This window comes from Lepidochelys kempii, chromosome 13 (assembly GCF_965140265.1).
Source record: "Lepidochelys kempii isolate rLepKem1 chromosome 13, rLepKem1.hap2, whole genome shotgun sequence".
Lineage (NCBI taxonomy): Eukaryota > Metazoa > Chordata > Testudines > Cheloniidae > Lepidochelys > Lepidochelys kempii.
The window spans coordinates 16,720,654-16,748,328 of record NC_133268.1 but is presented as its reverse complement, the minus strand read 5'-3'; the positions used below and the strand labels follow the sequence as shown (position 1 = coordinate 16,748,328).

Below are 27,675 nucleotides of genomic sequence, written 5' to 3'. Positions count from 1 at the left end.
TTGAAATCCAGGTGGAATTCTTCCCTTGGTATTGACACCTCCTCATCAATTATTGGGAGTGGATCACATCCACCCTGATTGAATTGGGCTTGTCATCACTGGTTCTCCACTTGTAAGGTAACTTCCTTCTCTTCATGTGCCAGTATATTTATGCTTGTATTTGTAATTTTCACTCCATGCATCTGAAGAAGTGGTTTTTACCCACGAAAGCTTATGCCCAAATAAATCTGTTAGTCTTTGAGGTGCCACCAGACTCCTCATTGTTTTTGTGGATACAGACTAACATGGCTAACCCTCTGATACCCCTTGTCCACTGACATACCATACTTTAGTCAAAATTCCAGCATATATTCATAATTCTTAATACACATAATGTATATACATCACAAAAGAACATTAATGATCAGTGAGTTAGTTTTCAAATGATACCTCACAAGGCATATTCTGTCAAATATTATTACAATAGTGTGCAGGGTCTGAAAGCAAGGGTGCTTGGTGGCATGTCACCATATAAAAGCATCCACACTAATCAGGAATAACTATTATAAATCCCCATGTAAACAAGCACTTCATGGCATCCAGGGAGCATCCAGATTTGGGGGTGGGGGGAAAGGGCACTACATGAGAAAAAGAGAAAAGACCCCTTCTACACTACATAAAGCTGGGCTAGGGGACTAGGTTACAACACAGATATACACTAAGTTGCAGAGTGGATTGGACCTAAATCATAAAACTGTTCAGGTTGCAAATGGATTCCTTGATTAGTTTACGTGTGTGTGCTCTGTGCAATTCATACTTCATTGAGAAAAATGGGGATGAGGGGAGCAGTATTCTCAGCTCAGAGAGTGAATGGAAGGGACAAGTCTTATCTTTAGTTTGTGTGGAGATGTTTTTCTGCAAGGCTGGGTTAACAGGCCAACAGCACATCTGAAAAAGGGAACAGATTAGGGTACCCATAACAAACATAAAATAGACAGGCAGTTGATGTGAGTCTTCTTGAAAAATGTGCTGGATGCGTTCATCAGGTGGTGTCTGTTAGGCTGTTTATTAAGGTTCTCCTTTCACTGTAGTAGCACCAATGGAGGTTCTCTACTGGTAGCAATGGAAGGAGTTCCATAGTACATGAAGCATTGGTGCTCTTATTAATGCGTTATCTAGCCCATAGTGCCTATATTACAGCCATAGTGGAGCTGCACAGGAGCTAAACCAAGAACGGAGGCAGTGGTCACAGCAGATTGCATGCCATTGTTGTCTTGAGCAGGCACGGTAATAAAGTTATTATTTATTTAGTTTGTATGACAGCAGCTCCTAGGAAGCCCACTCAAGGATCAGGGTCCCCTTATGCTAGGTGCTGTACAGACAAATACCAGAGAAAACAGTCCCTGTCCCAGAATGCTAACAATCTAGGTGTCAGACAGGATGTGATAGGTGGATGAAAAAGACAAACAGGCAAGGGAGTGTGGGAGGATAAGGTAAAAATAATTTCATAGAAAAATGGAAGTTTCTAATCAAAACAGAAGTAAGTCATGGGTAAGTCAGTGTAAGGAAGCTGGCATTACTACTGCCCATGCTACACTTGTTGTGAGGATCAACAGGGGCCTTTAGTCACCAGGGCTATCAATCAAGCACTAAATTCCCTAAAAAAAAATATCAACCCAGAAGCCCAAATCCCACCCCAATTTAAAAGTCTGAAACAGCAAGGTATTAGACAATTCACTCCAGCTGAGCTTAGAAAAAAAACTATATAAACTCTCATCTAGTCAGCACTTTCAAGACATCCTTTGTCTAATTCCTGGAGCAGAACAGAGTGAGCCCTGCCAACCAGGTGAATCATGTGCCACAGCCTGAGAACAAATCTGGGACCTCTTTCCTGTTACTGTATTTCCTTACTTTCTTGCCAGGTCCAGATGAGCCTGGGGAAAGGTCAAAAGTGATACACTGTTGCCACCAATTTTCTAGCCTGCATATATGTTTAATTGGGAAAGAAACAGCCAGTAGGAGAAGAAACAACAGCTGTAGTAGGGTTGGTCAGACACTGATGTTGTCACCAAAGCCCAGCTGCTTATTACAGATTTCACTCTGGACATTCTTTCCTTTTTGCTGATTGGCTATTTCCTTGAGCTCCCTCTTGCCCTAGCCTTTCCAGTCTATTCACTTCCCAGTCTATTCAGTCAACCCTGCCCTCCATTTCTTTAGGCCTTCTTCAATGTCCCTTCTCCTGCCCTTTGCCTGTGTGGTTAGCTAATCCTACCTCCCCCCAACAAAACTCCATCCAAATAATTCAAAAAAGAATGAAGCCAACCAACAAAAACATGATGACACAAACATGATGTTTGCAAACTGTCACCCTGATTACCCGGCTTGTATGTTACACACTGTCTAATTAGACTGTAACCTCTTTGGGGCAGTGACAATCTCTCAGGGCTTGTCTACACTTAAAAAGTTTTACCAGAACCACTACGTTGGGTAAGGGTGTAATTTTTTTGCCAGGATAGCGATGCTGGTAAAAGCCCTAGTGTAAATATATTTATACCAGTATAAAAGTGCCTTATATTGGTATAGCTTTTCTCATTTAGGCTATGCCTACACTACAGACTTCTGCTGGCATAGCAGTGTTGTTCTGGGGTATGAAGAGGTGTGATCTCTGACTGACATAGCTGTGCTGGCAGAAGCCCCTAATGTAGATGTAGTTACATCAGCAAAGCTGTGCTTTTATGCCTGGTATAGCTTGTTTTGCTCATGAGGGGTAGATTTACTACATGCAGTTTTGCAGCTGTAGGCAGGAATGCTTTGTCAATACAGTACCCTGGTATTCCTATACCGGTCATTTGTTTCTAGTGCAGAGATGGCCTTCCTGAGCCAGAGTAAACTATACTAGTATAAGCACTTTCATACCACATAACTGCATCCACACGAGGGGGTGGAATCTGGCACTTTAACTATATCGGTATTGTAAGAATAGCAAAACGTTTAAGTGTAGGCAAGCCTTTATTCAGTCCTGATCTCAGGTGGAGTTCCTGGGGTGACAGGAATACAAATAAATAAAAAATAAATAAAAATAATTATATTTAGTCTGGAGACTTCCACACTAAGAATAACCCTATGAGTCACAAACTAATCTGTAAATTGACAATAATAATCTTTACCATTCCTTTGAGAAACTTGGTTGGAAGGTATAATATAAATTGAAAGTATTTACTGATTGTAATTATGTCTCTTGCCCCTCTCAATGTTTATGACTCAGTGCTGCTAAGACCCCATCAGTGATATAGGCCTGTCCTGCAGTGCTGCTGTTCCTCCACTTTGCTCTGTCTTTCTCTGCTCTTACACTGCACATAATAGGAGGAGCAGTGGTGCAAGGCTGTACAGCAAGTGCTTATGAAGGACAGCCACCAGCAGCACACTCAAAATACTCTAAGGAGAGGGGGCAGCACTCCATGAAGAGGGGGAGAAGCACATTACAAGGTACACAGTGCCCTTAATCTATTCCTTTTATTTTGTTGCTTGATGGATGGAAAGGGGAAGGCAGAAAGCAGGAGTGTTCTGGTGATACGGAAATGAGAAGGAAAGGTGAAGAGCAAGTGCAGAGAGGGGGACAGAAAAGGGGTTTGGAGGAATGGAGAAGGAGGAAGGCAGAGAGATGAGGGAGTTTCACCTAGGTGAAGCAGAGAGGATACGAATTTTAATGTCCAGTGAGCAAGACATCCTGCTGGCAGCCCTGCCTCCCTCTCCTACGCTCTGCTGCTCCCACTCAATTCCTCTTGCACTGTGATTTCCCCTTCTTCAGCTCTGCATCTTTTGGGGCAATAGTAGGACATTTCCTGCTATTTAGCAGAGCTTGGAGAATTGTCAGCTAGAAAGAGCTGACATCTCAGAGGTGGTGAATGCTGGAGGAAATGGGGAAAGGCTAGGACTTCAGGGTCCAAGGAGAAGGGCCCTTTGTTTCTTTTCTCTTCCTCAGATACCTCTGCAGTGGTTCTCCAACTGTGGGTTGGGACCCCAAAGTGGGTTGTGACCCCATTTTAATGGGGTTGTCAAGGCTGGCTTAGACTTGATGGGGCCCGGGCATGAAGCCCGAGCCCCACCGCCTGGGCTGAATCCGAATCACGAGGGCTTCAGCTTCCGCCCCACCCACCCAGGGCAGTGGGGCTCAGGTGGGCTCAAGCTTCGGTCCCCCTTCTGGGGTCATATAGTAATTTTTGCTGTCCGAAGGAAGTCATGGTGCAATGAAGTTTGAGAAACCCTACTTTACGGGGAGCTGCTACGCTTGTCTCTCATCTTGCACCTGTGTCTGTTCCAGGCCAGCTTAGCAATCTTATGTCTGCCAGGTAGGTGCAGATTCTGCAGGTAGCCCTGGGTAGCCTCATCTTCTGCAGGAAGTCCTGATGTCTTTTTTCAATTGGATCGCTGCCTGCCAAAACAGATGCTGTCTGTCCTTATCAAAATAAATAGCATCCCTGCTTAATGGCCTTGTTTGATTGTAAAAACAACATGCCACAAGGACTTTTCGTTGTTTTTGCTGATACAGACTAACACGGCTACCACTCTGAAACTTGTCTGATTGTGTGCACCTAGCCCACAGTGGATGGGGTACCAGCTAGTTTGGTGGTAACAGCCCTGAACAAACAGCCCTTAATGTACTCTATTGTGTCAGTAAACACACAGGTTTAATGATAAAGTGGTGAATGTAGAGTGCAAATCCAGAACAGATTGACATTTTGGAGCATGAGGAAGCAGCTAGCAGCATAGAACTATACAGAGGTGAACTCGGCACAATATTCCCACATGTTGCCTCCCGTAAAATGTGTAAGAAAGTGCAATCATTTATGAATAAAAGACAATGCAATGAAAGGGATAACAAATTTGCCTTTTGACTTTGTCAGTCAGTTCCACAAACTGCATACAAATATATTGACTTGTTACAGTCCAGATCTGAAGGGTGTATAATTGAGGCTGTAGACTGCATGTACAGGGATAGAAAAGATAAGGAACAAAAATAAAGTTTGTAGACAACATAGACAAGAGTTAGGGGCACAATTTTCAGAACTGCACCTACACAATTGCTCATGAAAAAGTGTGAGCGTGACCAAACATGGGACTTCTGCAGTTTTTTACTCTGTTGTGCTAAATGCAGGCAAATGACAGTTTAGATTTCTCACTGGATGTTTACCTGCACAGTAACCATCACTATATGCACACAACTGCAACAACTGCCAATGCAGATTAGTCATGCAATTGTGCAAGCATATTTTTTCATGGGTAATTCTTAGAATTTGGGGCTAAAAATTTGAAAGCCAAATTGCGATACAGTAACTCTGCTAACTCATGTGAAAACTACAAACTGCTTTAGCTTCACTAGAATTTGACCTCAAGTAAGTTACCTCAAGTAAGCAACATTAAGTTAAGAACACACCTTTTTTTCCTAATAAAGACAAGGACATTGAGGAGAATCTGACACCATGTGAAGTTTTATAAAAGTCAGTTGGGACTATTTGCAAAGTAAGATGCTACCAAACATGAGTAAGGATAGTATAGTGTGGCCATAAAGAAATAGAAGAAAAAAGGTAGAATTCTCAGAGCACTCCTTCGCCCCTGTAAAAAAATTAACAGCACTTTTTGGAAGTACTCATTAAATGACAGTCCAATCTCTGATCAGCTGGAAATTTATCAAAGTCTGCCTCTGACTGTTTCTACAGACCCCTAGCATGGAACTGGTACCCAGATTAGGGGGATGATATTTGTTCTGCCAGCTTCTACAAATTACAGAATGGTGCCAGGACATTAAAAGTCCAGCTATCATTTTATGAGTTTTACCAGTATCTTTGTAGAGCCTGGCACTTTCAATTCAGGTGTCAAAGAGGAGACTAACTAGTGGTCCAATCCTGTGCGTGTAGAGAGCTTACCTCCCCTGTAAGGCTGGTGTTGGTCAGTATCTCTCAGCATCAGACCCTTTGTTATTCAGTACTAGTTAGTTTGCACTTTCATTTTCCCTGCAGTTCGTCCTATGTTCGCTCTCAAATATTGTATTTAAGAGATATGGTAGGTGATAATAGCTGTGCCATGCAGGGAGTGACTGAGAGTTACAGCTGATCACTTTATTTTGCAACCTCAGTTAAAAAAACTTAATGATTTTTTCCCATTTTTCAAATACTCAGTTTTGCAACATATAGGTCTGATCATGCTCCATTTAAAGTCAGTGGAAGTATTATAATTGGCTTCAGAAGCAGCAGGATTGGCCCATAAGGATATGTGTGTGGTAGCAATGTATACATTTTAAACCAACACAGCCACATATACACACAGTGCACAGCATAAATATATAGCATATGGCTCTTCATGCAGGACCATTGAAAAATAATTATTGATGCAGCCATGAATCTAACTTTACAAGTTTTATAAAAGACACAACAGGGTGTGTGCTTAATTTCATACTAAGATCACACCTAGGTAGCATGAGACTAAAGGCTGGGTATGGACTAGCACTTAGGTGTACTGCTAATTTATTTAATGTTGTTGTGTCTGGAGTAATAGTTAAGACACTGGAAGCACGTAAGTATTTATTAAGATGTTTTAATAATTCAACAGCAAGAACATCAGAGTTGAAATGTTCTCTTTGCAGGAGGAACTGGTTCAGACCTGTTTTCTGACTACTCCACCTGCTAAGCTTTCTACCGAGACTATTAAGGCCCTGATCCTGATGGAATTTATGCACGTGCTTAATTTCAGGAATGTGAGCCATCCCACTGAAGTCAATGGCATTAGTCACATGTATAAATTTAAGGTGCCTTTGAAAGATCAGGACTGACATCAACAGAAGAGAGACAAGGTGGGTGAGGTAATATCTTTTACTGTACCAACTTGTGTAGGTGAAAGAGACAAGCTTTCAAGCTATGCAGAACTCTTCTTCAGGTCTGGCAGAAATGGGCATTGGTTAATTGATGACTCTTATACCATGTACTTCCCAAGGAGTGTCGGAGAGCTGGCTTTTTCTGAGTTGCCACGGGTGTCACATTCCACCCCCCCCCAGACGACAATACTAGTCAAAATGTTTTGAAAGAGACACATTTTCACCTTGAAGTAATTAGCTGTGGAATGATAGGTCAAAATATTAAGAGTTTGTTGCTGACCTTTTCAAAAGGTTGAGGTGCTTTCTCTGATTATGTCTACACAGCAAAAAACAAAATAAAAACAAAAACAAAAAACCTGTGGCAGCGAGTCTACAGACTTGGGCTCAAACTATGGCACTAAAAGAGCTGTGTAGACATTCAGGCTTGGGCTGGAGCTTGGGCTCTGAAATCCACCTACCTTCTTGGGCTTCAGAGCCTGAGCTCGAATGTCTACACGGCTATTTTTTGGCATCTGCAGACCTGGACTCTAAGACTCACTGAGGCAGGGGTTTTTTTTGCTGTGAAAACATATCAGTACTGCCTGTCTCTGATGGTGTTAGCCCCTCTCTGGATACTGCTAATTTATCCCTTCAAGAGATGACTTACCCTGAAGCTCATAAAAATGCCTCAGAGGAGCAAAATTTCTTGTCTGTGGACTGCATCAGATTGTACCAGATGGCAGGTATTTTCAAACATTTTCCAAGGGAAAACACTCCAGGCTCTCCTAGATAGTGGATAAAGGAAATCCAGTGGTTATAGTTTATTTGGATTTTCAAAAAGCATTTGACAAAGTCCCTCACAAGAAGCTATTAAATAACGAAGTGGTCATGGCATGAGAAGTAATGTACTGTCATGGATTTGAAATTGGCTAATAGAAAAAGAAAGATTAGGAAAAATGGTCAATTTTCAACATGGCAAAAGCTTAACAGTGGAGTGCTAGATGGTTCTGTACTAGGAGTAGTATTGTTTAATATATTTATTAATGATCTCTGAAAGGGGGTGTAGCGGGGTGATTACCCACTCCAGCCCTGGGAGAGAGCTGGGGCTGTGGGGAAAAGTCCAGGCTGATTAAGGGAGCAGCTGCAGCTGTGGCCAGTTCAGTCAGGCCCAGCTAGCCCATATAAGAGGCTGTGAGGGAGAAGGGCCTGGCTGTAAGGTACTGAGCAGGACACCTAGATTGGAGCAGGGCTGGGGAAGGGCCAGAGGAGCTGAGAGCTCCAGCCTGGAAAGCCTCAGGCTGTAGGCTGAATAGGTGCAGGGGGACAGCCCATGGGTATGCAGAGGCAGCAGGTCCAAAACCCCCTTGTCTGTGATGAGTGGCGTATACACTGCAGTCAGCCCCTGATATAAGGGGCTAAGTGGGGACTGGCAGTAGCCCAGACTGAGGTAAGGTGGGGTTAGAGGGTGGGGTCTCCCCTGGGTGGGGAGACCCAGAACCTGAGAGTTTGGGGGTACTGCTGGGGGGGGGGTGGCACCCCAGGGAAAGGAGCTCTGGGTCCTGAGAGGGACATGGGGGCTGGCGGTCAGGTGGATCACTGGCCTGCAGAGGACGCTCCAGTGGCTGGGCAAGTTAATTCCCAATGACTACCAGCAGGAGGTGCTGCTGGGTAAATCTGAACCTTTACAGGGGGTGAACAGTAAGGTGGCAAAAAACTACAAGTGACACAAAATTCCTTAGGATAGTGAAGCCTATGAAAGATTGTGAGGAACTTCAGAGGGACCTCACACAGCTAGGTGACTAGGCAACACAGTGGTAGATAACACTCAGGCGTGGTCTACACTGGTGGGGGTGGGGGGGATTGACTTAAGTTATGCAACTTCAGCTCCATGAATAACCTAGCTGAAGTCCACATACTTAGATCCACTTACTGCAGTAGGTCGACAGCTGATGCTCCTCCAGCGACTCTGCCTGTGCCTCTCGCTCCAGTGGCATACCAGAGTTGACAGGCGAGCACTCGGCAGTTGATTTATCACATCTTCACTAGACGTGATAAATTGACCCCCCGCTGGATCGATCGCTCCGGAGGTAAGTGTAGACAATCCCTCAGTGTTGAATCATGTAAGTCAATGTACACTGGAAGGAAAAAATTTGGACAACTCAGATTGCTGCTGGATTTTAAATTAACAACTTGGAATAAGACCAGAGGTGAAATTCTGGCGCCATTGAACTCAATGGCAAAACTCCCATTTACTGGTAATTTCAGGATTTCACCATACCCTGTAAGTATGACTAGCTTAATGGAAACCTCTGCTTGGTAAGCAGCGGAAGTCAAAACTAGCAAAGTGTTGGAGTGTATAAAAAATGTGATTGAAAAATAATCGTGTCAATATTAAAATGCCATTATATAAATCAATTATATGCCCTTACCTAGAATGCTCCATTCCTGTCAACCTAGCTAAATATATATGCACATATATAGCAAAAAATAGAAATGGTCCAAAGATAGGCAATAGAAACTGTCAGAGACATGAAAAGATTGGAACTCTTTAGTTTAAAGAGGAGATGAATAAGAGGGGACACGATAGAGGTAAACAATATAATGAATTGAATAGACCTAATAAATCAGGCACTCCTATTTACCTTCTCATAATATATGACCAAGAGGCTATTCCGGGGGAATAAGTTAATTTGTGGAGCTCTTAGTTTCAAAGAGCTTCGTAGGATTTAAAAGAAGATTAGACATTTGTATGGATAATGAGAATATTCACTGTTACATTAGATAAGATTTTTTTAAAAAAATATGGGATATAAATCCTTCATGGCACAGATTACACACTAACTTCTATAGCTGTCTATTAAGAGGCTCTTAACATCTTTCTCTGAAGCACCTGGTTTTGGCTAGTGATAGAGAGAGGTTTAGACTAAATGTACCACTGCTCTGATCTGATATGGTAATTCCTATATTTCAATAAGTTTTTCACTCCCGTCCACAGTTGAACTCTGATTTATTCTATTAATATACTCCTACTTCTCAGGAGCAAAGTATAGACATTTCCTTCCTTGGCTATGATTATAGGAAAGTGGTTTTATTTAATTGGAAAGGCAAATAACTAGACTCTGTGGACACTCATGTCTTGTCCCTGTGAGATCATTCACCTCTGAAGCAAGGCGTTAAATACAGGCTAGTGGGGGAAATATTTGTGGCTAGTCTCTAAGGTGCCACAGGTACTCCTTTTCTTCATGAGGCACAGAGATGTTAAGTGACTTGCCCGTAGCCACAGAGGGGGTCACTGTCAGCACTGGGATTAGAGAGCAGGTGTTTCTTGTTCTCAGTGCTGGGCTCACTCCAACAGGCCATGCTATCTCTGTATGGGCTAGTACTGCATTTGCTATGAATTGTAGTACACAATTATAACCCAACCCTATGGGTTTCAAACAGAGCAGGATTAGGCCCAATAGCACACATTTATTTATGCAAATAAATCAAGCAGGATTTGGGCCAGGTAATGACCCACCCTTCTAGACAAAATAAACTCTGCCACTTTCCCCTCCTGCAAAAAATAGCCCCAGGGACTCGTGCATTATAAATGACAGGACTCTGCCATATCAGCTTAAATGACAAAATCATTTTTGAGTAATAGTGGCATAAAAGAAACACCTGAACTCGGCAACTCATTGCTTTTGCTCTCCTGTGACTTGAAAACAAAGACTTGGATTATTATTATTTTTTCACATCAAGTTTTAAATCTTGAGTGTTTTTTATGGGCTAGCAACAAATGCTGAAATATGAGGTTTCTATCACAGAACTGGTAAAAAAAAAACAACAACAAAAACCTTAAAATACAGCAGTGCTAGTGGGCACTCTTATAATAAAAGAAAGTTCCTGTTTGGATACACATGAAATAGAAAAATTGAGTCCACGTTCATCCGATGAAGTGAGCTGTAGCTCACGAAAGCTCATGCTCAAATAAATTGGTTAGTTTCTAAGGTGCCATAAGTACTCCTTTTCTTTTTACATTCATCCTGTTAATTAACTCCCCAAATGGGCCAGAATATTAAAAGGATTAAATGAATTTGTCATAAGAAATCTGAAGTCTTCCAAATATATAGGTGTCATTTATACAGCAACCACCTTGTCAGGCTTTAAGCAGAAGAATGTGCATAATAGATTTCAAGAATCAAGTACAAAAAATAAAGAGCTTAACTGCATCTGATAAGCTGTTGCTTACAGCATTAACCATATTAGCACAGAGGACTGTGTTCTACACAGAACCAGAGTTTGAGAACAATAGGCAGAAATATTTATTAGTATGCTCACTAAATCCAGAGATCAGTTTGATCCAGCTACAATCAGACCATTTTTTGTCTGCTGTTCTACTAACCTTACGCAGCTGTGTTGTGTCTGCATAAACACTTATAGCGGGGGGCGGGGGGTGTTATTTGTGTGAATACAGGTAGCTGTTAATAATCAAGAGTATTCTCTGTTCACCTGGGGTCACCCAGTCAGAAGGCAGAAACCATATCATGTAACTTTGCAGGCCAGTCACCTAGCTCGAACAGTAAACTCTGAATACTCAGTATGAATAGTTAGCAAAAAGCCAACAGGCTCAAACATGGTTCCTAAACTCTATTAATTAAATAACAAACAAACCATTAAGAAGGTCTAAATCTGCCAAATTAATTATTTCTAATGAACACTTCATACAAGAAGTTGGTCATTGCTAGTTGGTCATTTGTGTTTACAAGTTAGATATACAAATACATTTGCATATTTGGGTGTAACACTGTCCTGGGATATTTTCTTAACATGTCTTGTACAAGAAGCACAATATCAGCTCTTAACAGATCACAATTAATTTAATTAAGTAGTTCAATTAAGTAACTAAGACTTTCAAAAGCACTTTGGGCAGAGAAGATTTCAAATTATTCAGATGAACCCCCACTTTTTTTATACTTGGGGGGTTAATAAATATGCATTAGATATTTCATTTTCCAGGCATTCTGATGTTGACCTACAGAGATGGATTTAGCTGCAAAACTCTAATCTGGTGGGTTTGGATTTGGGATGCTCAGTTAACCCTGAAGTCAATGTAGTTACACCTGTGGAAAACTGGTGCAATATAGGGAACCATTAAAATTTTGGAGTATGATCTGGAGTTTGGTTTGAGCCTGAGCCCATCTCTGCTGGTAAGTCTCCCACATTTGGCAGCTGCCTTCCTCCCACACTGGACTGTAGGTGAGTTCCTGCATCTTTAAGCACGGGGAAGGAGATGGTGCTAACATGCAAAAGAAAGGAACGATAGTCTATACCTGACAGGGTCTCTTACACTCTCTCACTAAGGTCACCAGAACCTCTCATAAGAACACAAAACTGGGTGACTATCTGTTGGACAATCAAAGGAGCTACATCATTCCTATGGAGCCCAAATCAGAATTCAACATATTTTATACTAATACATTTTATTAAAGTACTAATTAAATGCTAAATGTTAATTTGTTAACTTGAGATCATGGGCGGAGACATTACGTAACCTTTTGACCATTGGCTACTGTGCTATCATGCGTTGCAGCTAAACCAATCCAGGGATGTGGGACTGCCTACCCCTTCACTTTCCCCTGCCCATGGAAAATCCATGTATTCCATTGTAATCAATTGATTGACAGTGTCTCTGAGCCTAATAAGCGAGGTGACACACCATCAGCGCTGTAAGTAATAAACTCCTGTTCTTGACCTCTACACGGTGTGGATTTATGTCCTTCATTAGGAGGGAAGAATCCCATGCACTGCTGCAGACTAGGGACCGAATGGCTAGGTAGCAGTTCTGCAGAAAAGGACCTAGGAGTTACGGTGGATGAGAAGCTGGATATGAGTCAACAGTGTGGCCTTGTTGCCAAGAAGGCCAACGGCATTTTTGGCTGTATAAGTAGGAGCATTGCCAGCAGATCGAAGGACGTGATCGTTCCCCTCTATTCGCCATTGGTGAGGCCTCATCTGGAGTACTGTGTCCAGTTTTGGGTCCCACATTACAAGAAGGATGTGGAAAAATTGGAAAACGTCCAACGGAGGGCAACAAAAATGATTAGGGGTCTGGAACACATGACTTATGAGAAGAGGCTGAGGGAACTGGGATTGTTTAGTCTGCAGAAGAGAAGAATGAGGGGGGATTTGATTGCTGCTTTCAACTACCTGAAAGGGGGTTCCAAAGAGGATGGATCTAGACTGTTCTCAGTGGTAGCAGATGATAGAACAAGGAGCAACGGTCTCAAGTTGCAGTGGGGGAGGTTTAGGTGGATATTAGGAAAAACTTTTTCACTAGGAGGGTGGTGAAACACTGGAATGCGTTGCCTAGGGAGGTGGTGGAATCTCCTTCCTTAGAAGTTTTTAAGGCCCAGCTTGACAAAGCCCTGGCTGGGATGATTTAGTTGGGGATTGGTCCTGCTTTTGAGCAGGGGGTTGGACTAGATGACCTCCTGAGGTCCGTTCCAACCCTGATATTCTATGAATGTTAGAACCAAAAGGAAAGGGATAGATAATACGACAGTAAATATCATAATGCAACTATTTAAAGCCATGGTATGCCCAAACCTTCAATACTTTGTGCAGTTCCGGTTGCCCTGTCTCAAAAAAGATATTAGAATTGGAAAAGGTACACAGAAGAGCAACAAAATGATTAGGGGTATAGAACTAATTCTGTATGAGGAGAGATTAAAAAAACTAGGACTGTTCTGCTTGGAAAATATATGACTAAGGGGGATATGATAGATGTCTATAAAATCATGAATGGTGGAGAGAAAGTGAATAAGGAAGTGTTATTTACCCCTTCACATGACACACAAACCAGGGCTCACCAATGAAATTAAAAGACAGCAGGTTGAAAACAAACAAAAGGAAAAGGAGTACTTGTGGCACCTTAGAGACTAACAAATCCGATGAAGTGAGCTGTAGCTCACGAAAGCTTATGCTCAAATAAATTTGTTAGTCTCTAAGGTGCCACAAGTACTCCTTTTCTTTTTGCGAATACAGACTAACACGGCTGCTACTCTGAAACAAAAGGAAGTATGTCTTCATACAATGCACAGTCATCCCGTTTAACTCATTGCCAGAGGATGTTGTAAAGACCAAAAGTATAATTGCGTTCAAAAAATAATTTAGATAAGTTCATGGAGAATAGTTTCATCAGTGGCTATTAGCTAAGATGGTCAGGGATGCAACCCCATGTTCTGGGCATTCTAATCCTCTGACTGCCAGATGCTTGGACTGGACAACAGGGGATGGATCACTCAATGATTGTCTTGGCCTGTTCGTTACTTCTGAAGCATCTGGCACCAGCCACTGTTAAAAGACAGGATACTGGGCTAGATGGAACATTGGACTGACCCAGTATGGCCGTTCTTATGCTCTTAAGTTGAGAATTGAAGCTCCAGCCTGGGGACACAACTTCAAAGTGTTGTCTACACAGCTATTTTTAGAGCATTAGCGTGAGCCCCACAAGCCAGAGTCTTTTGACCTGGGCTAGGAGGCTCACTGCCATGGACTGTGAAGATATACACAATGGGTCCTAAACATGGGTTTAAGAGCTTTGTTGAATTGGGGCTTTAGTGGAAGCATAGCACTGTCTACACACAGCTATAATCTGATGCTGACACAAGCCAAGCATCGCTGCTGTGGGCTGTGTAAACATACCCATTGACTTTAGTGGGATTTAAATGCTTTGCTTTGATGAATTAGCAATTAAGAGTGCTGATTATCCCCAATGTGGACTACTGCAAACCTAAAGTCTGGTCTACACTAAAATCTAGGTGAAAAATCCATACCCCTGAATGACATACTTAAGCCGACCTAACTCCTGCTGTAGACAGCACTAAGTCAGTGGAAGAATTCCGTCAACCTAGCCACTGTGTCTCAGGAAGGTGTATTACCTATGCTGATGGGAGAACCCCTCCCATCGATGTAGGTAGTATCTACACTGAAGTACCACTGGGGCACAGCTGCAGTGCTGAGAAGGAGCCAGAATTTACCAATGTGCATAGCCAAAGAGCCACAGTAATATGTCAGCAGCACCCCCATCAGCTCCCCCAACCCTGCTCCCAGTGCCTCCCACCCACCAGCAGCCCTCTCCACACCTCCCAATCAGCTGTTTCCGGGCATGAAGGAGGCTCTGGGGGGTGGGGTGGGGAGAAGGAGGAGTAAGGGCTTGGCAGCCTCAGGGGAGGGCACAGGAAGGGGTGGAGTGGGGGCAGGGCCTGGGGCAGAGCAGTGAGCATCCCTCGGTGCATTGAAAAGTGGGGCCTGTAGCTCCAGCCCCGGAGTCGGTGCCTATACAAGGAGCCGCATATTAACTTCTGAAGAGCCGCATGTGGCTCCGGAGACACAGGTTGGCCACTCCTGCCCGACAGCATTTCTGGCGTAGAAAAGCCCTAAGGGTAATTTTTTGGTTCTCTCTTCTACCTTTAATTCCTATCTATTCCCAGCATTAAGTACCATTTGCATTTTTACTTTTTTCCAAAAGGGAGATTTTACCTCCTCTTTCTATATTTAGTTTATTACAAGTGAATCCTGCTTATTTTCCTCCTTTGCTCAGTATTGTTCATATTAGCAGGGGCGGAGGAGGGTTTGTTTTTTTTTTTTTTTGCTGTTCTATAAATATCAAATTCCAAAATCTTTGCAGGAGAAAGCATAACAGAGTGGAAAAGGTGATGTTAAGCTAGAGAGGTCTTTGCCCTGCTCTGAACACAGCTGCTACGGTTGCTTGTATTTGAAATGATTTTTACCTCATCTGGAGAACTACGGTTCAAAACCCAGAGTTATTGTCGCTAATGATTTACTTGGCTGCACTCGGTTTTGCTGACATACTGTGTAATATTTTTTGCATGGAAGTGTCACTATGAGGGAAGTTAATTGCTTTTAATGTGGTGGTGATGAGAATGTTTTCAAAAAGCTATTTGCATACATTTTCTAGAACATAAAATGTGTAACTCCATCCAAGGCTGCATGCTCAGGCAGACTAAGATTGTTCTAATGGATTAGTCAGCTTCACATATCCATCAGAAAAATTAACCACCAGAAATTTCCCAGCATGAAACATAACTAAAACCAGACCCATTCAGTTTGGATGTAGGGTTACATGTAACAAATAAAATACTTACTCAGACTACCAAGCCATAAACAATATATATGATATTGTAACAAACCATTAGCGACTTAGGGCTTCATAACCACCATTCTGAATTTTATAGCAATGGAAATAGAACCCAGGTCCTCTTATTTCAAAAACATAGGATTCACGCACTTGAGTCCGAGAAACTTTATTAGTTAGTATATCAATATAGGACCTGTGACACACAGCTAATCAGTTCTGATTCTTTCCAGCAGAGAGAGAGAGAGAGAGCATATACACTCTCACATTCCAGTTCATTGCAATACTTTACAATCAAGCTACTACATAGATCCCATCTTTCTTGATGTTTATTGTTGAATATACTCCCCATGTTTATTAGTATGCAGATTTTACTACAAGGAGATTTTTAGTTCTGTGTTGTCTGATCCATGCAAACAACTCCCTTTTCCTTTAATAGAACTTTTATATGTGGCCCAAGGCAGTGGTGAACTGGAGCCGGTTCGCACGAACCGATTGTTAAATTTTGAAGCCGGTTTAGAACCGGTTGTTAAAGAATACAAGGAACCAGACAGTGTGCTGTGAGGCAACTAGAAAGCTTTCGAATGCTGTAACAAGAAAACACTTAAGCACATGGTTAACTGGTTAACTTTAGGCAATTTTTACTCACCTGGCAGCGCTTCGGCGGTGTGTCCTTCACTCGTTCCGGGTCTTCAGCGGCAGGTCCTTCAGTGCCGCTGAAGACCCAGAGCAAGTGAAGGACGTGCTGCCGAAGACCCAGAGCGAGTGAAGGAACCCGTTCTTTAGCTTTTGGCAGCTCATCGCTGGCCCAAGGCCAGCATATCTTTCCAGTTGTCTTGGATATTTATACAGCACCGGCCACTGTATTCTGGCCTAATACTTTTTATTGAAACACTAAGAATCTCCCTGCCAAATTGCTAAGTTTTACAAAAACAGAAAACCTAATGCTTAGAAGCATCAGGTATTGATAGAGACAGGAGTCTGGACCACATGAACCTACCATGTGGTCTAATCTGGTATGATAATGATCTTACATTTATATAACATCTTCCTGTGCAAGGAGCTCAAGGCACCTTAAAACTGATTTGTTACTGAAATACAGTCAGCTCTTCAGGAACTTGCAAGATGTAAAGCACTTCCTGTGAGAGGCTAAGTACCCTCAATTCCAAATGAAGTCAATAGGGGTTGTGGATGTTTAGCCTATCTATCCACCTACCCATCTTATCCATTATGTTGCTCTTGTCACCATTGTATTTGACACCCTGTACTCAGAAGAACACACAGCAATAGTACAAAAGATGGGACAGGATATGTGGAATATCATTTGCCAATTAAAAACTCATTGGGAGTTTTAGAGAGGCAGAGTGTGATCATCCATATTGGAATTTGGTCAAGACACCATACCTAACATTCTGACAGTTATCACAAGTGCCATGTGATCTTGAATGGACACAAGGCACAGCAAGAACCAACAGCTGGAAGCTGAAGCCAGACAAATTCAAATTAAATTTATGCACACATTGTTAACAGTGATGATGATTAACCACTGGCACAAACTACCAAGGGAAGTGGTGGATTCTACATCTCTTGACGTTTTCAGATTAAGACAGAATGCCTTTTTGGAAGATATGCTTTAACCAATCACAAATTATATTTTAGTCCGATCCAAGCGGAAGTGAAAGTAAGCCAGTATGTACCGGCAGGGCCACTGATGAGGGGGGCCAAAAGGGGCAGGTTCCCCGGGGCCTGACAATTTAAAAGGGCCTGCGGCTCCCGGCAGCAGCCGGAGCCCCGGCTCTTTAAATCGCCGCCAGAGCCCCAGGGCTCCTGGCTGCCCCTACTGTTACCATGGGGCTCCGGAGGTGATTTAAAGGGCCCAGGGCTCCAGCCCTGTAAATCGCTGCCAGAGCCCCAGCATACTGCTGGGTTGGTGGCAAGGAGCCCTGGGACCTTTAAATCGCTGCCGGGCCATGGTGAAGGGCTGGCTGGGGGAGTCTGGCCAAAGCCTCGCCCCTTCTGCCTGCCCCTTCTGGTTGAGCCCTCCACCTTGCTCAGGACCCCAGCCACCCTGTGGACCGATAAGTCCCTTAAGTTACTTTCACCCCTGGATCCAAGGTATTAAGCTCAATAAAAAGATAACTGGATGAAAGTTAACATGACATACCAGAGGTCAGACTAGATGATATAATGTAGTTATCAAACATCTGGGTTTTGCCAAACATGATTTTATTTTATTTTTTTCGTCCTCCTCCTCCCTCCATCTGAGCAGGTATTTGAAAAGAATGGAAATGTTTGGAATTTTTCTGCTCCAGACATTGCAGCTCAGAAAGAGCCATCTTCATGCCCTGATTGATCCTGCATCCACAGCTGCCGGATTGCACCCGTGCCAACCCCGCCCAGCCCACCAGGTAAGCGGAGCTGCCAAATGCCTCTTGGCCAGGCTGTCTGCCCCACTGCGGGGCCTCAGAGTCTGGCCTGGAGGGGCGACAAAGCCAGGCCCTGGCTCCCCACCCTGGGGAGGGGGAGAAGCCCACAGGGAGGCATTAACTAGTGGGTTGGCGCTGTGTCCTGGGCCTGCGCCAGCTGCCCTACCACCGTGACAGGGTCTGAGACACTGTCCCCCACCTCAAGTGTGATGCCACAGGTATCCCCTCCAGCACCGCCTAAATACCCCCTTTCAGTACACTCACCCCTCCAGCACCCCCCAAATACCGCCTACCAGTACACACACACCCCTCCAGCACCCCCCAAATACCGCCTACCAGTACACACACACCCCTCCAGCACCCCCCAAATACCGCCTACCAGTACACACACACACCCCTCCAGTACCCCCCAAATACCGCCTACCAGTACACACATCCCTCCAGCATCCCCTAAATGCCCTCTCCCAGTACACACACCCCTCCATCACTGCCCAAATGTACCTCCTCTCCAGCTTCTCTTCCCTCCAGCAGTGTCCCTTGCTGAAATATGATAACCCTAATATAATGGTCCCTTCTGGTCTTAACATCTATGAATCTATAAGTGGTCACCTCCAAAGGTCATGGTGAGCCATTGGTTCAGTAACAATTCAAAAGGAAGAGCATTAGCACCACAGCTTGCATACCAAGGTGCATGGATTTTTATAGTCTTAAGTATAATTAATTTGTTCTTCACAGCTGCTGAATGTTGCTAAAGGCTAGAGTTCACTAAATACAGTGCCTTGTTACAATGCAAACTAGATTTTCCTTTCCAATGTGCAATTACAGGAATAAACTCTGAATGTTACTTTTATAGTACATGATCTGTGCTTAAACTATCAAGTTTACAAGGACATTTTAAGCTGACCAAACACATTTAAGTCTATGTCTTGGTGACACTGCAGATTTCTTAGGTTTGCAGTAACTTAAAACTAATAGTAATCCTGTGAAGCAGAGGGGAATGAAACTTCTAACACCAAGCCAAATCCTGAGACTGACTCGGATTTTGCTCAGTCCTTTCTCTGACAAACTCCCATTGAAGTCAATGGAAGGCTGCCTCAGTAAAGACCCAGGGCCTGATTCTGCAGTCACTTACACTAGCTTCCCATAGACAGAATTCCATTGACTCCTAACTAGTTACTTCAGAGATGAGGGGTGAGATCAGAATCAGGCCCTGAGGCAGGAACTCAGGCTTTGGCAAAAAAAAAAGGAGTGGTTGCTGGAAGATCCCAACTGAGGGCTCATTTTTTACACTACAGAGGTGAAAACAAATGAGACTAGTTGACACCACTTCTCCCTCAGAAGAAAGGAATTCAAGGAGGATCCCCTCATCTGGCCAAGGAAATAGTCCTATAACTGGATAACCTCAACCCTTCCTCTTTCTTAAAAGTCCCCCATGAATGTATCCCCTCTACACAATATCTCAGCTTTGGAATGCCTAGCTACATAGTTTCTATTCATTTTAATTCATCATGTTTATTTGTTTCATTAAATCAACTGTGACCTATGATCAGGGCTGCTCTACCTATAGGCAAACTATGCAGCTAGCTAGGGTGGCAGATTCTGCATAGGGTGACTAGGGCAGCTGGGCCAAACCTGAGTGGTGCTGCAACCCCATTTGCCAGGTCAGAATGCCACTCACTCAGTTTTTGCCTGGTTGCCCACTGTCATGACAGAGGGGGAGCTTGACCAACCCTGAGTAAGTGGTGCTGCAACTTGACCCCCCCTCCCCCCTTGCATCCCTACCACAAGCACTGAACCATCAGAAGGCTCACTGCACCCCTCCTCCCCATCCCGAGCCCCTGGTAAGTCCAACCTCTGCAAATCTCTGTTCTAGAGAGCTGGAGGGGGTAGCATACTGAAATTTTGCCTAGGATGGCAGATTGTCATGAATGGCCTCTGCCTATTGCTAGTGCTAAGCCTTTATCACTCTGGATTTCAATCTGTGTGTCCCTTAAATCTGCATGTTTCCCTCTATCTCAGCTCCAGAAAGCAAGAACCCTATTCTAGACCTTTATTTAGGGCAAGAAAGGCCACACAGTGTTGGGAAGTGATGTCTCTAAACGTAAAATAGGACCTGTGTGTAGCGTATTAGAAGTGATTTGTATGCCTAAGAAGCAGGACATTCTACTGGTGAAAGCTTCAGAGATGTGCCCTTGGGGGAAAAAAGTCCTCTAATAAAAAAGGAATTGGGAGAGAGTGTGTGGTTTAGTAGTTAGAGCAAGAGTCAACACACTGAGGTTCTTATTCCTAGCTCTGCCACTGACTTGCTGTGTCACCGTGACATAAGTGACCTAACCCCATTTTATCCATTAGTAACAATGCTCAACTAGCAGAGGCAGTGTGGTCCAGTGGATGCGGCGCTGGCCTGGGAGGCAGAAAACCTGGGTTCTATACACTGGCTGTAGAGTATCTGGCACAATGGAGCTTTCACCATTGAGTGGGGCTCCTAGGTTCTACTGCATTATAAGTATATACTTTATTATTATTAATAGTTGGTATTTACAATGGAGACTGAGGAAATGAGCCTGTGAAATCCCTCAGTGGGTCAATCAGACCTGCACTCCAACTGAAGATGGGAAAAGGCTGCTGAAGACATGGATTATGCAGCATTCCATCAGCCAACTACCAATAAACTCTTCCCTATACTATCCCCTTTTTAATTAACGTGCCTCAACCCTGACCATGGTCAGAGGGAAGTTCACGCTGCATGGCCCACTGTCCTTAGTCATTCTGCTGAGCCTGCCAGCAAGGGAGTGATATGACAGTATCCCTGAACAATGTCCCCTCCCTTTTGGGCTGGGTCTGTGTCAGTTTCTTTATTTTTTTATGACTGATAACAGTCAAAGTGTTGACTCTGCCCAGCACTGCCCACAACCCATAAGGTGTGATTTATTTACATCTACAACTGTCCTGTATAAACTCAGGATTTATCACTTTAAAATATACAAATATTAAATGAAAAGCAAATACACCACTGGATTCCAAGGTACCTAAAAATTTCCAAGTAACTAATAAAAAGGGGGCAGGAGAGGTGCTATCTGCTGATGGCTCACACTCAGATCTTTCCAAATATATTTTATTAAGATTAAGACATATTAAGAAGATCTAAAACAAATCTGTTATGTGAAGGGGTTGAAATAATTTTCAGTATTTTATCAGTCAGCCCAAGAGAATCCTCCCCATCTGCCCTAAAGCAAGTATTTTACATGGCTGTCTCTTCCTCTCCCTTTCAGGGGCATGCTTAGCCTTCCTCTCTATAATTAATACATATCCTGAGTTTGACAGCAAAGGTCATTCATCATCAGTCCACTCAGTGTACAATGAGTTCTCTCTCCTCAACTCCATTCTGAAGTGTAGAGGGGAAATAAAATAAGGGACCGCAAGCAGATGATCTTCTGACAAATAGGTAATTTCACAACAGTTTATTGGCATCCACTATGTCTGGCATGGATCTGACAGCATTTGAGGAGCTGCTGTGAGCCTGATCCTGAGAAATGTTGAACACATCTTGGGGCACTGAGCACCTCTGAGATGAAGGCGTTATATCAACAGGACGGATGCTAGAGCACTGCTGGTATAATCCTTCTATAAACTCACAAACATGCAAGCAAGGGACGTGGACCATCTTAGGTGCATTTAGGTTCTGATATTACTTATCCTCTTTAGAACACACAACTGATTTTGCCTGCGAAGTGGGCCTGCATCCCATTTTTCACATGCAGCTCCAACAGCCAGCCATTGTCCTGCATGTGCAAAAGTGGGCACCCAAAATCAGAAGCTGACTTGAGGTCAGCTAAAAATTTGATCCCTGTCTTATCTTCACTCAAAGAAAGTAATTCCTTTCACTTATTTTTTCCCATTGCAGAGCCAAGATACCATGGTAAAGAACATCTTATAAACATATTAAATAAAAAGGCCCAACTTCAGTTATTAGTTTCACTGATGTAAGTGTATCTCAGGTTCTTCTATAGCCCCCAATTACCACAATCTTTAATGTATTTATCTACACAACACCCTGTGAGGTAGAGAAGTACTATTTTCTCCATTCTACAGATGGAGAATTGAGCCATGAAAGACCAAGTGATTTGGCCAAGGTGACCTAGGAAGTTTGTGGCACAGCAGGAACTTGACCCCAGGTTTTCTAAGCCCAAGGCTGCTACCCTAACCACTGGACCATCCTTTCTTTCTTCAAGAGTAAATCTAAAGTAACTACTGACTGCAGCTAGTTACCTACACATTTACACTTGTATAACTGAGAAGAGAATTTGCTCTAGACCTAAAGATTAATTATTTCTCCCAAGTTTCCCATACACGGGTAACATATAGTCAGTTACTCATGTGTGTCTGCTCTTAATTATAATCATAATTATTTATTTAGGCTACTCTGTATTATTTAAGAAATAAGATTATATACAATGATACCTACAGCCACAACATTTTGGATGAATTTTAAACAATTATGAAATTCCTGGGATCTTTTAAAAGAAACATTTCAACACACATTTGCCAGCAGATGCTCATTAGACACACATCAAAAAACCACAAATGAAAAGTCTGCAGAAAGTCTTCCTGCAAAAAATGATCAGTTTGTGTTGTGCTAGTGCTCTCAGACCATGAAGAGCCCATCTGTGCAATTATGCCAGCCTAGTATTTGGTTCAGTTACTGAGTGTCACTGACAGTAAGTTTGTTTTTTGTTTCCTTCAGTGATGTCTCTAGGTCAAAATGTCAAGCACTGTGGTATGTTCCGTCTATGAATCAAGGACAGGAAATGAGGATTGTTCCCACCATCGTCATGGAGCATTATATAGTTTGTAACCCTATATGGTTTGGGTCCTGGCTGTCTGAGAGATGTACCAATGAAATCACCTGAGATAACTATGCTAGCAGGCTATAGATTTGAAGGCTGAGACTTGATTTCAACGGAGCTATAATAATTTACACTGCTCAAGTTCTGCCCTGGAAACTATAAACTCTCTGTATTTCCCTATCTCCATCTATGTCTCCTCAGTTCCCATACACAAACACCTATATGCCTCCCCTGGTTCTTTGTACCCCCTTCCAGGTCCATCTCCCTTGTCCACATTCCTTGCCCTTCTTTCCTATGCTCCTGGGGTCCCCTGCCCACATTGTAACCCTCTTTTCATTCCACATCAACACCCTGCCCTCCTCCAATGCATCGCCTCCTTCAGAGTCCACCCATACCAAGGCTGGGAGCATGGCTCCATGCCACCCTTCTATGTGTCTCCGATTCTCTATTCTCAGTCCAGGTCCCCCAACTTCCCTCCCCTTTATTCCCCTTCCCAAATTCTTGAACCAATACATTTCCTCTGGTTCCCTGCCCCACAATCCGTTCCCCACTTCTGCCCCAGCTGAGTCAAGCAGCTAGAGTTAAACTGACCTTCTATATTATAAACCATTCTATTACTGGCTTTGAACTTTAGATACATTACAATCCCCTTTTTATTAAAGGCTCATCTCTTCAGCAAAGCCAACAAATAAATGTGGAGCTTCTAGATCAGTGGTTCTCAACCAGGGGTACATGTATCTCCTGGGAGTATGCAGAGGTCTTACGAGTGGGCGGGGGTACAGCAACTCATCTAGATATTTGCCTAGTTTTACAACAGGCTATATAAAAAAACACTAGCGATGTCAGTACAAACTAACATTTCATACCGACAATGACTTGTTTATACTGCTCTATATACTATAGACTGAAATGTAAGTACAATATTTATATTCCAATTTATGTATTTTATAATGATATGGTAAAAATGAGAAAGTAAGCAATTTTTCGGTAATAGTGGCTATGACACATTTGTATTTTTATGTCTGATATTTTAAGCAAGTAGTTTTTAAGTGAGGTAAAACTTTGGGGTATGCAAGACAAATCAGACTCCTGAAAGGGGTATAGTAGTCTGGAAAGGTTCAGAGCTACTGGACTAGATCACACCAGTCAGGAAATATAATAACCCTAAAAAAGCATCATAAAAAAGTAAATTCCAGCTAAATCTTCAGACTACCATGGTTAGGCCCAAGACTCTGTCCTTTTGTGCCAGGCACAGCTCAGGTGGCAGGGAGGGGGAAGGGGCACAAGTGACTATAAGATACCTTTGTTCCACACCAATCCTAGGGCCACTGGATGACTGAAAGATGCTTTATGCTGGGCCAGCTGCCCATGGCTCCCAAGGACCATTCCAGCAGCTAAGGCACATCACCAGGGCACACAACAGCCCTACCCATGTCCCCTTTTCTCTGGGTATGCTTACTGCACAAGGTTCTGGGGTGGGTAGCATATGAACCCTTATGGTGTCTCTAACTCTTCCACTAATCGTATCCGTCAGCTTTAGAGAAGTATATTACCACATAGCCACCCAAAGTTGAATCTACAGGAAGAGTTGTGGCTGTTTATCTGACCAGAAAAAGACAGGAAGCTTGACATATCACAAACATGACCCTTCTATAAATTGCAAGCATGGTCCTAATATGGGGGAGGGAGGAATAGCAGCTCCTCCAGTTTTAACGTTTTTTTTTAAACACACCTACATTTCGATGCAAGTTAGCATAACATTCACAAACACATATACAAAGTGAGTATGTAAGTGTCTGCAAAAACCCTAACACATTACTATGTGCATAATGAATAATAATCCCAATTATTAAACTTGTGTTACAAGTTCAAAAGGGCCTCCAAAAATGCACCCAAAATATGCAGGCACATATGCCTGTATGCACAAATCCACTCATTTTCTTGAGGCACTCATATTGGAAAGTGACAGGTTCCTAGATTCCTTGCAGGGGCTGAAAAAAAGCCTTACAATGGAATAACATGGCTATCTATTTTAGTACTTACACTGTAGTATCTCACCTCCTTACAATCTTTAATGTATTTATCCTTACAACACCAAAGCACTATCATCTCTGTTTTACAGATGTAGAACTGTGGCACAGAGAAGCTAAATGACCCAGGTCACACAGGAAGTGTGTGGGAGAGCAGAGAACTGAAACTGCATTTCCCAAGTCCCAGGCTTATGCCCTTCCCATTCAGTTGTCCTTTCCCTTTCTTGGGGCACAATTTGGTGATATTTTTATGAGTTAAAGACATTTTCATCCAAGTATGTTTTGACACTGATTTTGAGACACAGCATTCTGATTCAGCTTGAGGGTAGTTTTATACAATACTATTTGGTGGTAGAATCTCCTTCCTTAGAGGTTTTTAAGGTCAGGCTTGACAAAGCCCTGGCTGGGATGATTTAACTGGGAATTGGTCCTGCTTTGAGCAGGGGGTTGGACTAGATGACCTTCTGGGGTCCCTTCCAACCCTGATATTCTATGATTCTATTTGGAGACAATTGCATTTTGGTTTAGCATCAGGATGAAAGAACCATTCTGACACAACATGAAGACATTTTGAAACAATGGATTATCACACATCAGTGACCGAATCATAGAAGATGAGGGTTGGAAGAGACCTCAGGAGGTCATCTAGTCCAACCCCCTGCTCAAAGCAGGGGCAACCCCAACTAAATCATCCCAGCCAGGGCTTTGTCAAGCCCAGATAACATCGAGATAATTTCAGTGGTGCTTCCGAACCAATCACTACATCAAAATGTCACCATGATCAGTCAAAAATGAGACATGGCCACGCTTCTAGCCACATGGCATTTCGGAATCGTTGAATCGGGTCACAGCATAAGACGACCTGCCAAGGCAGAAATGTCTTTTTAGGCAGCAGCACTACCTGTAGATGCGGTGTGAGGGCACAGCACGCTGGCCCAGCTGCACCATCACACCGTCAGCTGACGCGGCGCTGCTTGCCAGCACTTGCAATTGTAGGGTGAGGCTGAAGAGACTGAATGCGGTCTTACAGCCCCAGCTGTGCGGTTACACCACGAGCTCGACTCCCATGTATAAGGGTGACGTTGGAGACCCCAGGGAATGGCCACTAGTTAAGTTGAGGGGATGGAAGGCCATAAGGGTCGAGGAGGTCTCCCTGCTGAAGGCCTAAGGGCTTCTTCTCAACCCCCCTTAATAGAATTCAGGCCTGGCTGGTTTGAGTAAGCTCTTTCGCTCTTAAAACAATGTTGCAGTTATAAATAATGCCTTATAGTATAAAGTTTGCTAACGCCAAGTTAAAAATAACAAAAAAAACCAGCTACAAGGCCAAACAAAATGTGCTAGTTGTTTAAGTTGCTAAAAATGCTTGTTAAAAATTGCAAAAAATAAATATTATTATAACCCATATAAAAAAACCAAAGTATTTATATAAAGTTTTAATTAGCTAATATATAGTGCAGTAGCATTAAAAAATATAAAAATGTACATAATGACCTGCCCTAGTGTGCAAAATTTAAAATTCTATTCTCCCTGTACCTTGTTTGCAGCTGCAAACAAACTTTTCTGCTTCTCCACCCCGTTGTAATTATTAAGTAACGCACACCCAGTAACAAACCCCTGCTGCTGCTCGCCTCTGGCACTGAGTGCCGGCAACAGTCAGGTCCGTCCCCCTCCCCCCCTCGGCGGCTGTGGAGCATAGCTCGAAACCGCGGCGCGCGCCACGCACTGGGGGGCAATAACAGTCACCGCAGGGGCTGTTGTGAAAGCTCGGGATTCCCGGGCGGGGGGGGGGAGGAGGGGAGGGGGGTGACACTAGCGACGCGATGACACAGCGCGATGCCATGGCAACCGCGTGAGGACACACCGCGCTGGGACGGCCAGTTCCCACTCGTCACGTGACACCACCCCCGGGTGACGTGAGCTGTTCCTGTACCTTTTCCGCCTCCGTTAAAGCTCACCTCATCGCCTACGCATGTCCCCTCGCCCCGCCCTCTCTCTCACCACGGGGTTGCCTAGAGCGCCGCCGCCGGCAGAACCCGGAAGCAGGAGGCGGCCTGCGCAGCCGCTCCCGGCCCTGAGCGCTGTGGAGGCCTCCAGAGGAAGGGGCGGGGCGGCCCGGGCCGGGCCGGGGCGAGCGGCACGATGGCGGAAGTGGAGTGAGTTGATTCTCTTTAGGGCGCAGCGGGACGAAGTGAGAGTTTGCAGGGCGGGGGTGGGGGACCTGGTCCTCTCCCCAGCGGGGCCACCCTCTAGAGGGGGCGGGAGGCCGAGCCCCTCATTTCAGGCCGGGGGCTCTCGCTGTGAGGGAGGGGCAAGGACAGGGGTAGCCACCCCTCCCCCCAGCCTCATGCCCTGGCTTATCCAGTGAGTGCATAGCTGGCTGTGCCGCCCCGCCCCCCATGGGCCCTGC

General features: G+C 43.8%; 1 protein-coding gene and 1 long non-coding RNA gene across 4 annotated transcripts in view; one reads left to right on the top strand and one right to left on the bottom strand.

Annotated features, from left to right (window-relative positions):
* Positions 1–251: 251 nt before the first annotated feature.
* Positions 252–27,487, bottom strand: LOC140897124 (uncharacterized). The gene is made up of 4 exons (XR_012154684.1): positions 27,224–27,487; positions 8,757–8,961; positions 7,494–7,611; positions 252–927 (listed from the first exon to the last, which is right to left on the bottom strand). It is a non-coding gene; the product is annotated as an uncharacterized lncRNA (long non-coding RNA).
* Positions 27,243–27,675, top strand: part of SLC9A8 (solute carrier family 9 member A8) — a 52,529-nt gene continuing 52,096 nt past the window's right edge. Inside the window, exon 1 of one of the 3 annotated variants that reach the window (XM_073309456.1) lies at positions 27,243–27,421. In XM_073309456.1, coding sequence (XP_073165557.1) covers positions 27,408–27,421 — 14 coding nt within the window. In that variant the 5' untranslated portion in view covers positions 27,243–27,407. The remainder of the gene's footprint in view (positions 27,422–27,675) is intronic. The other 2 variants (XM_073309455.1, XM_073309457.1) reach the window with 2 other exon arrangements.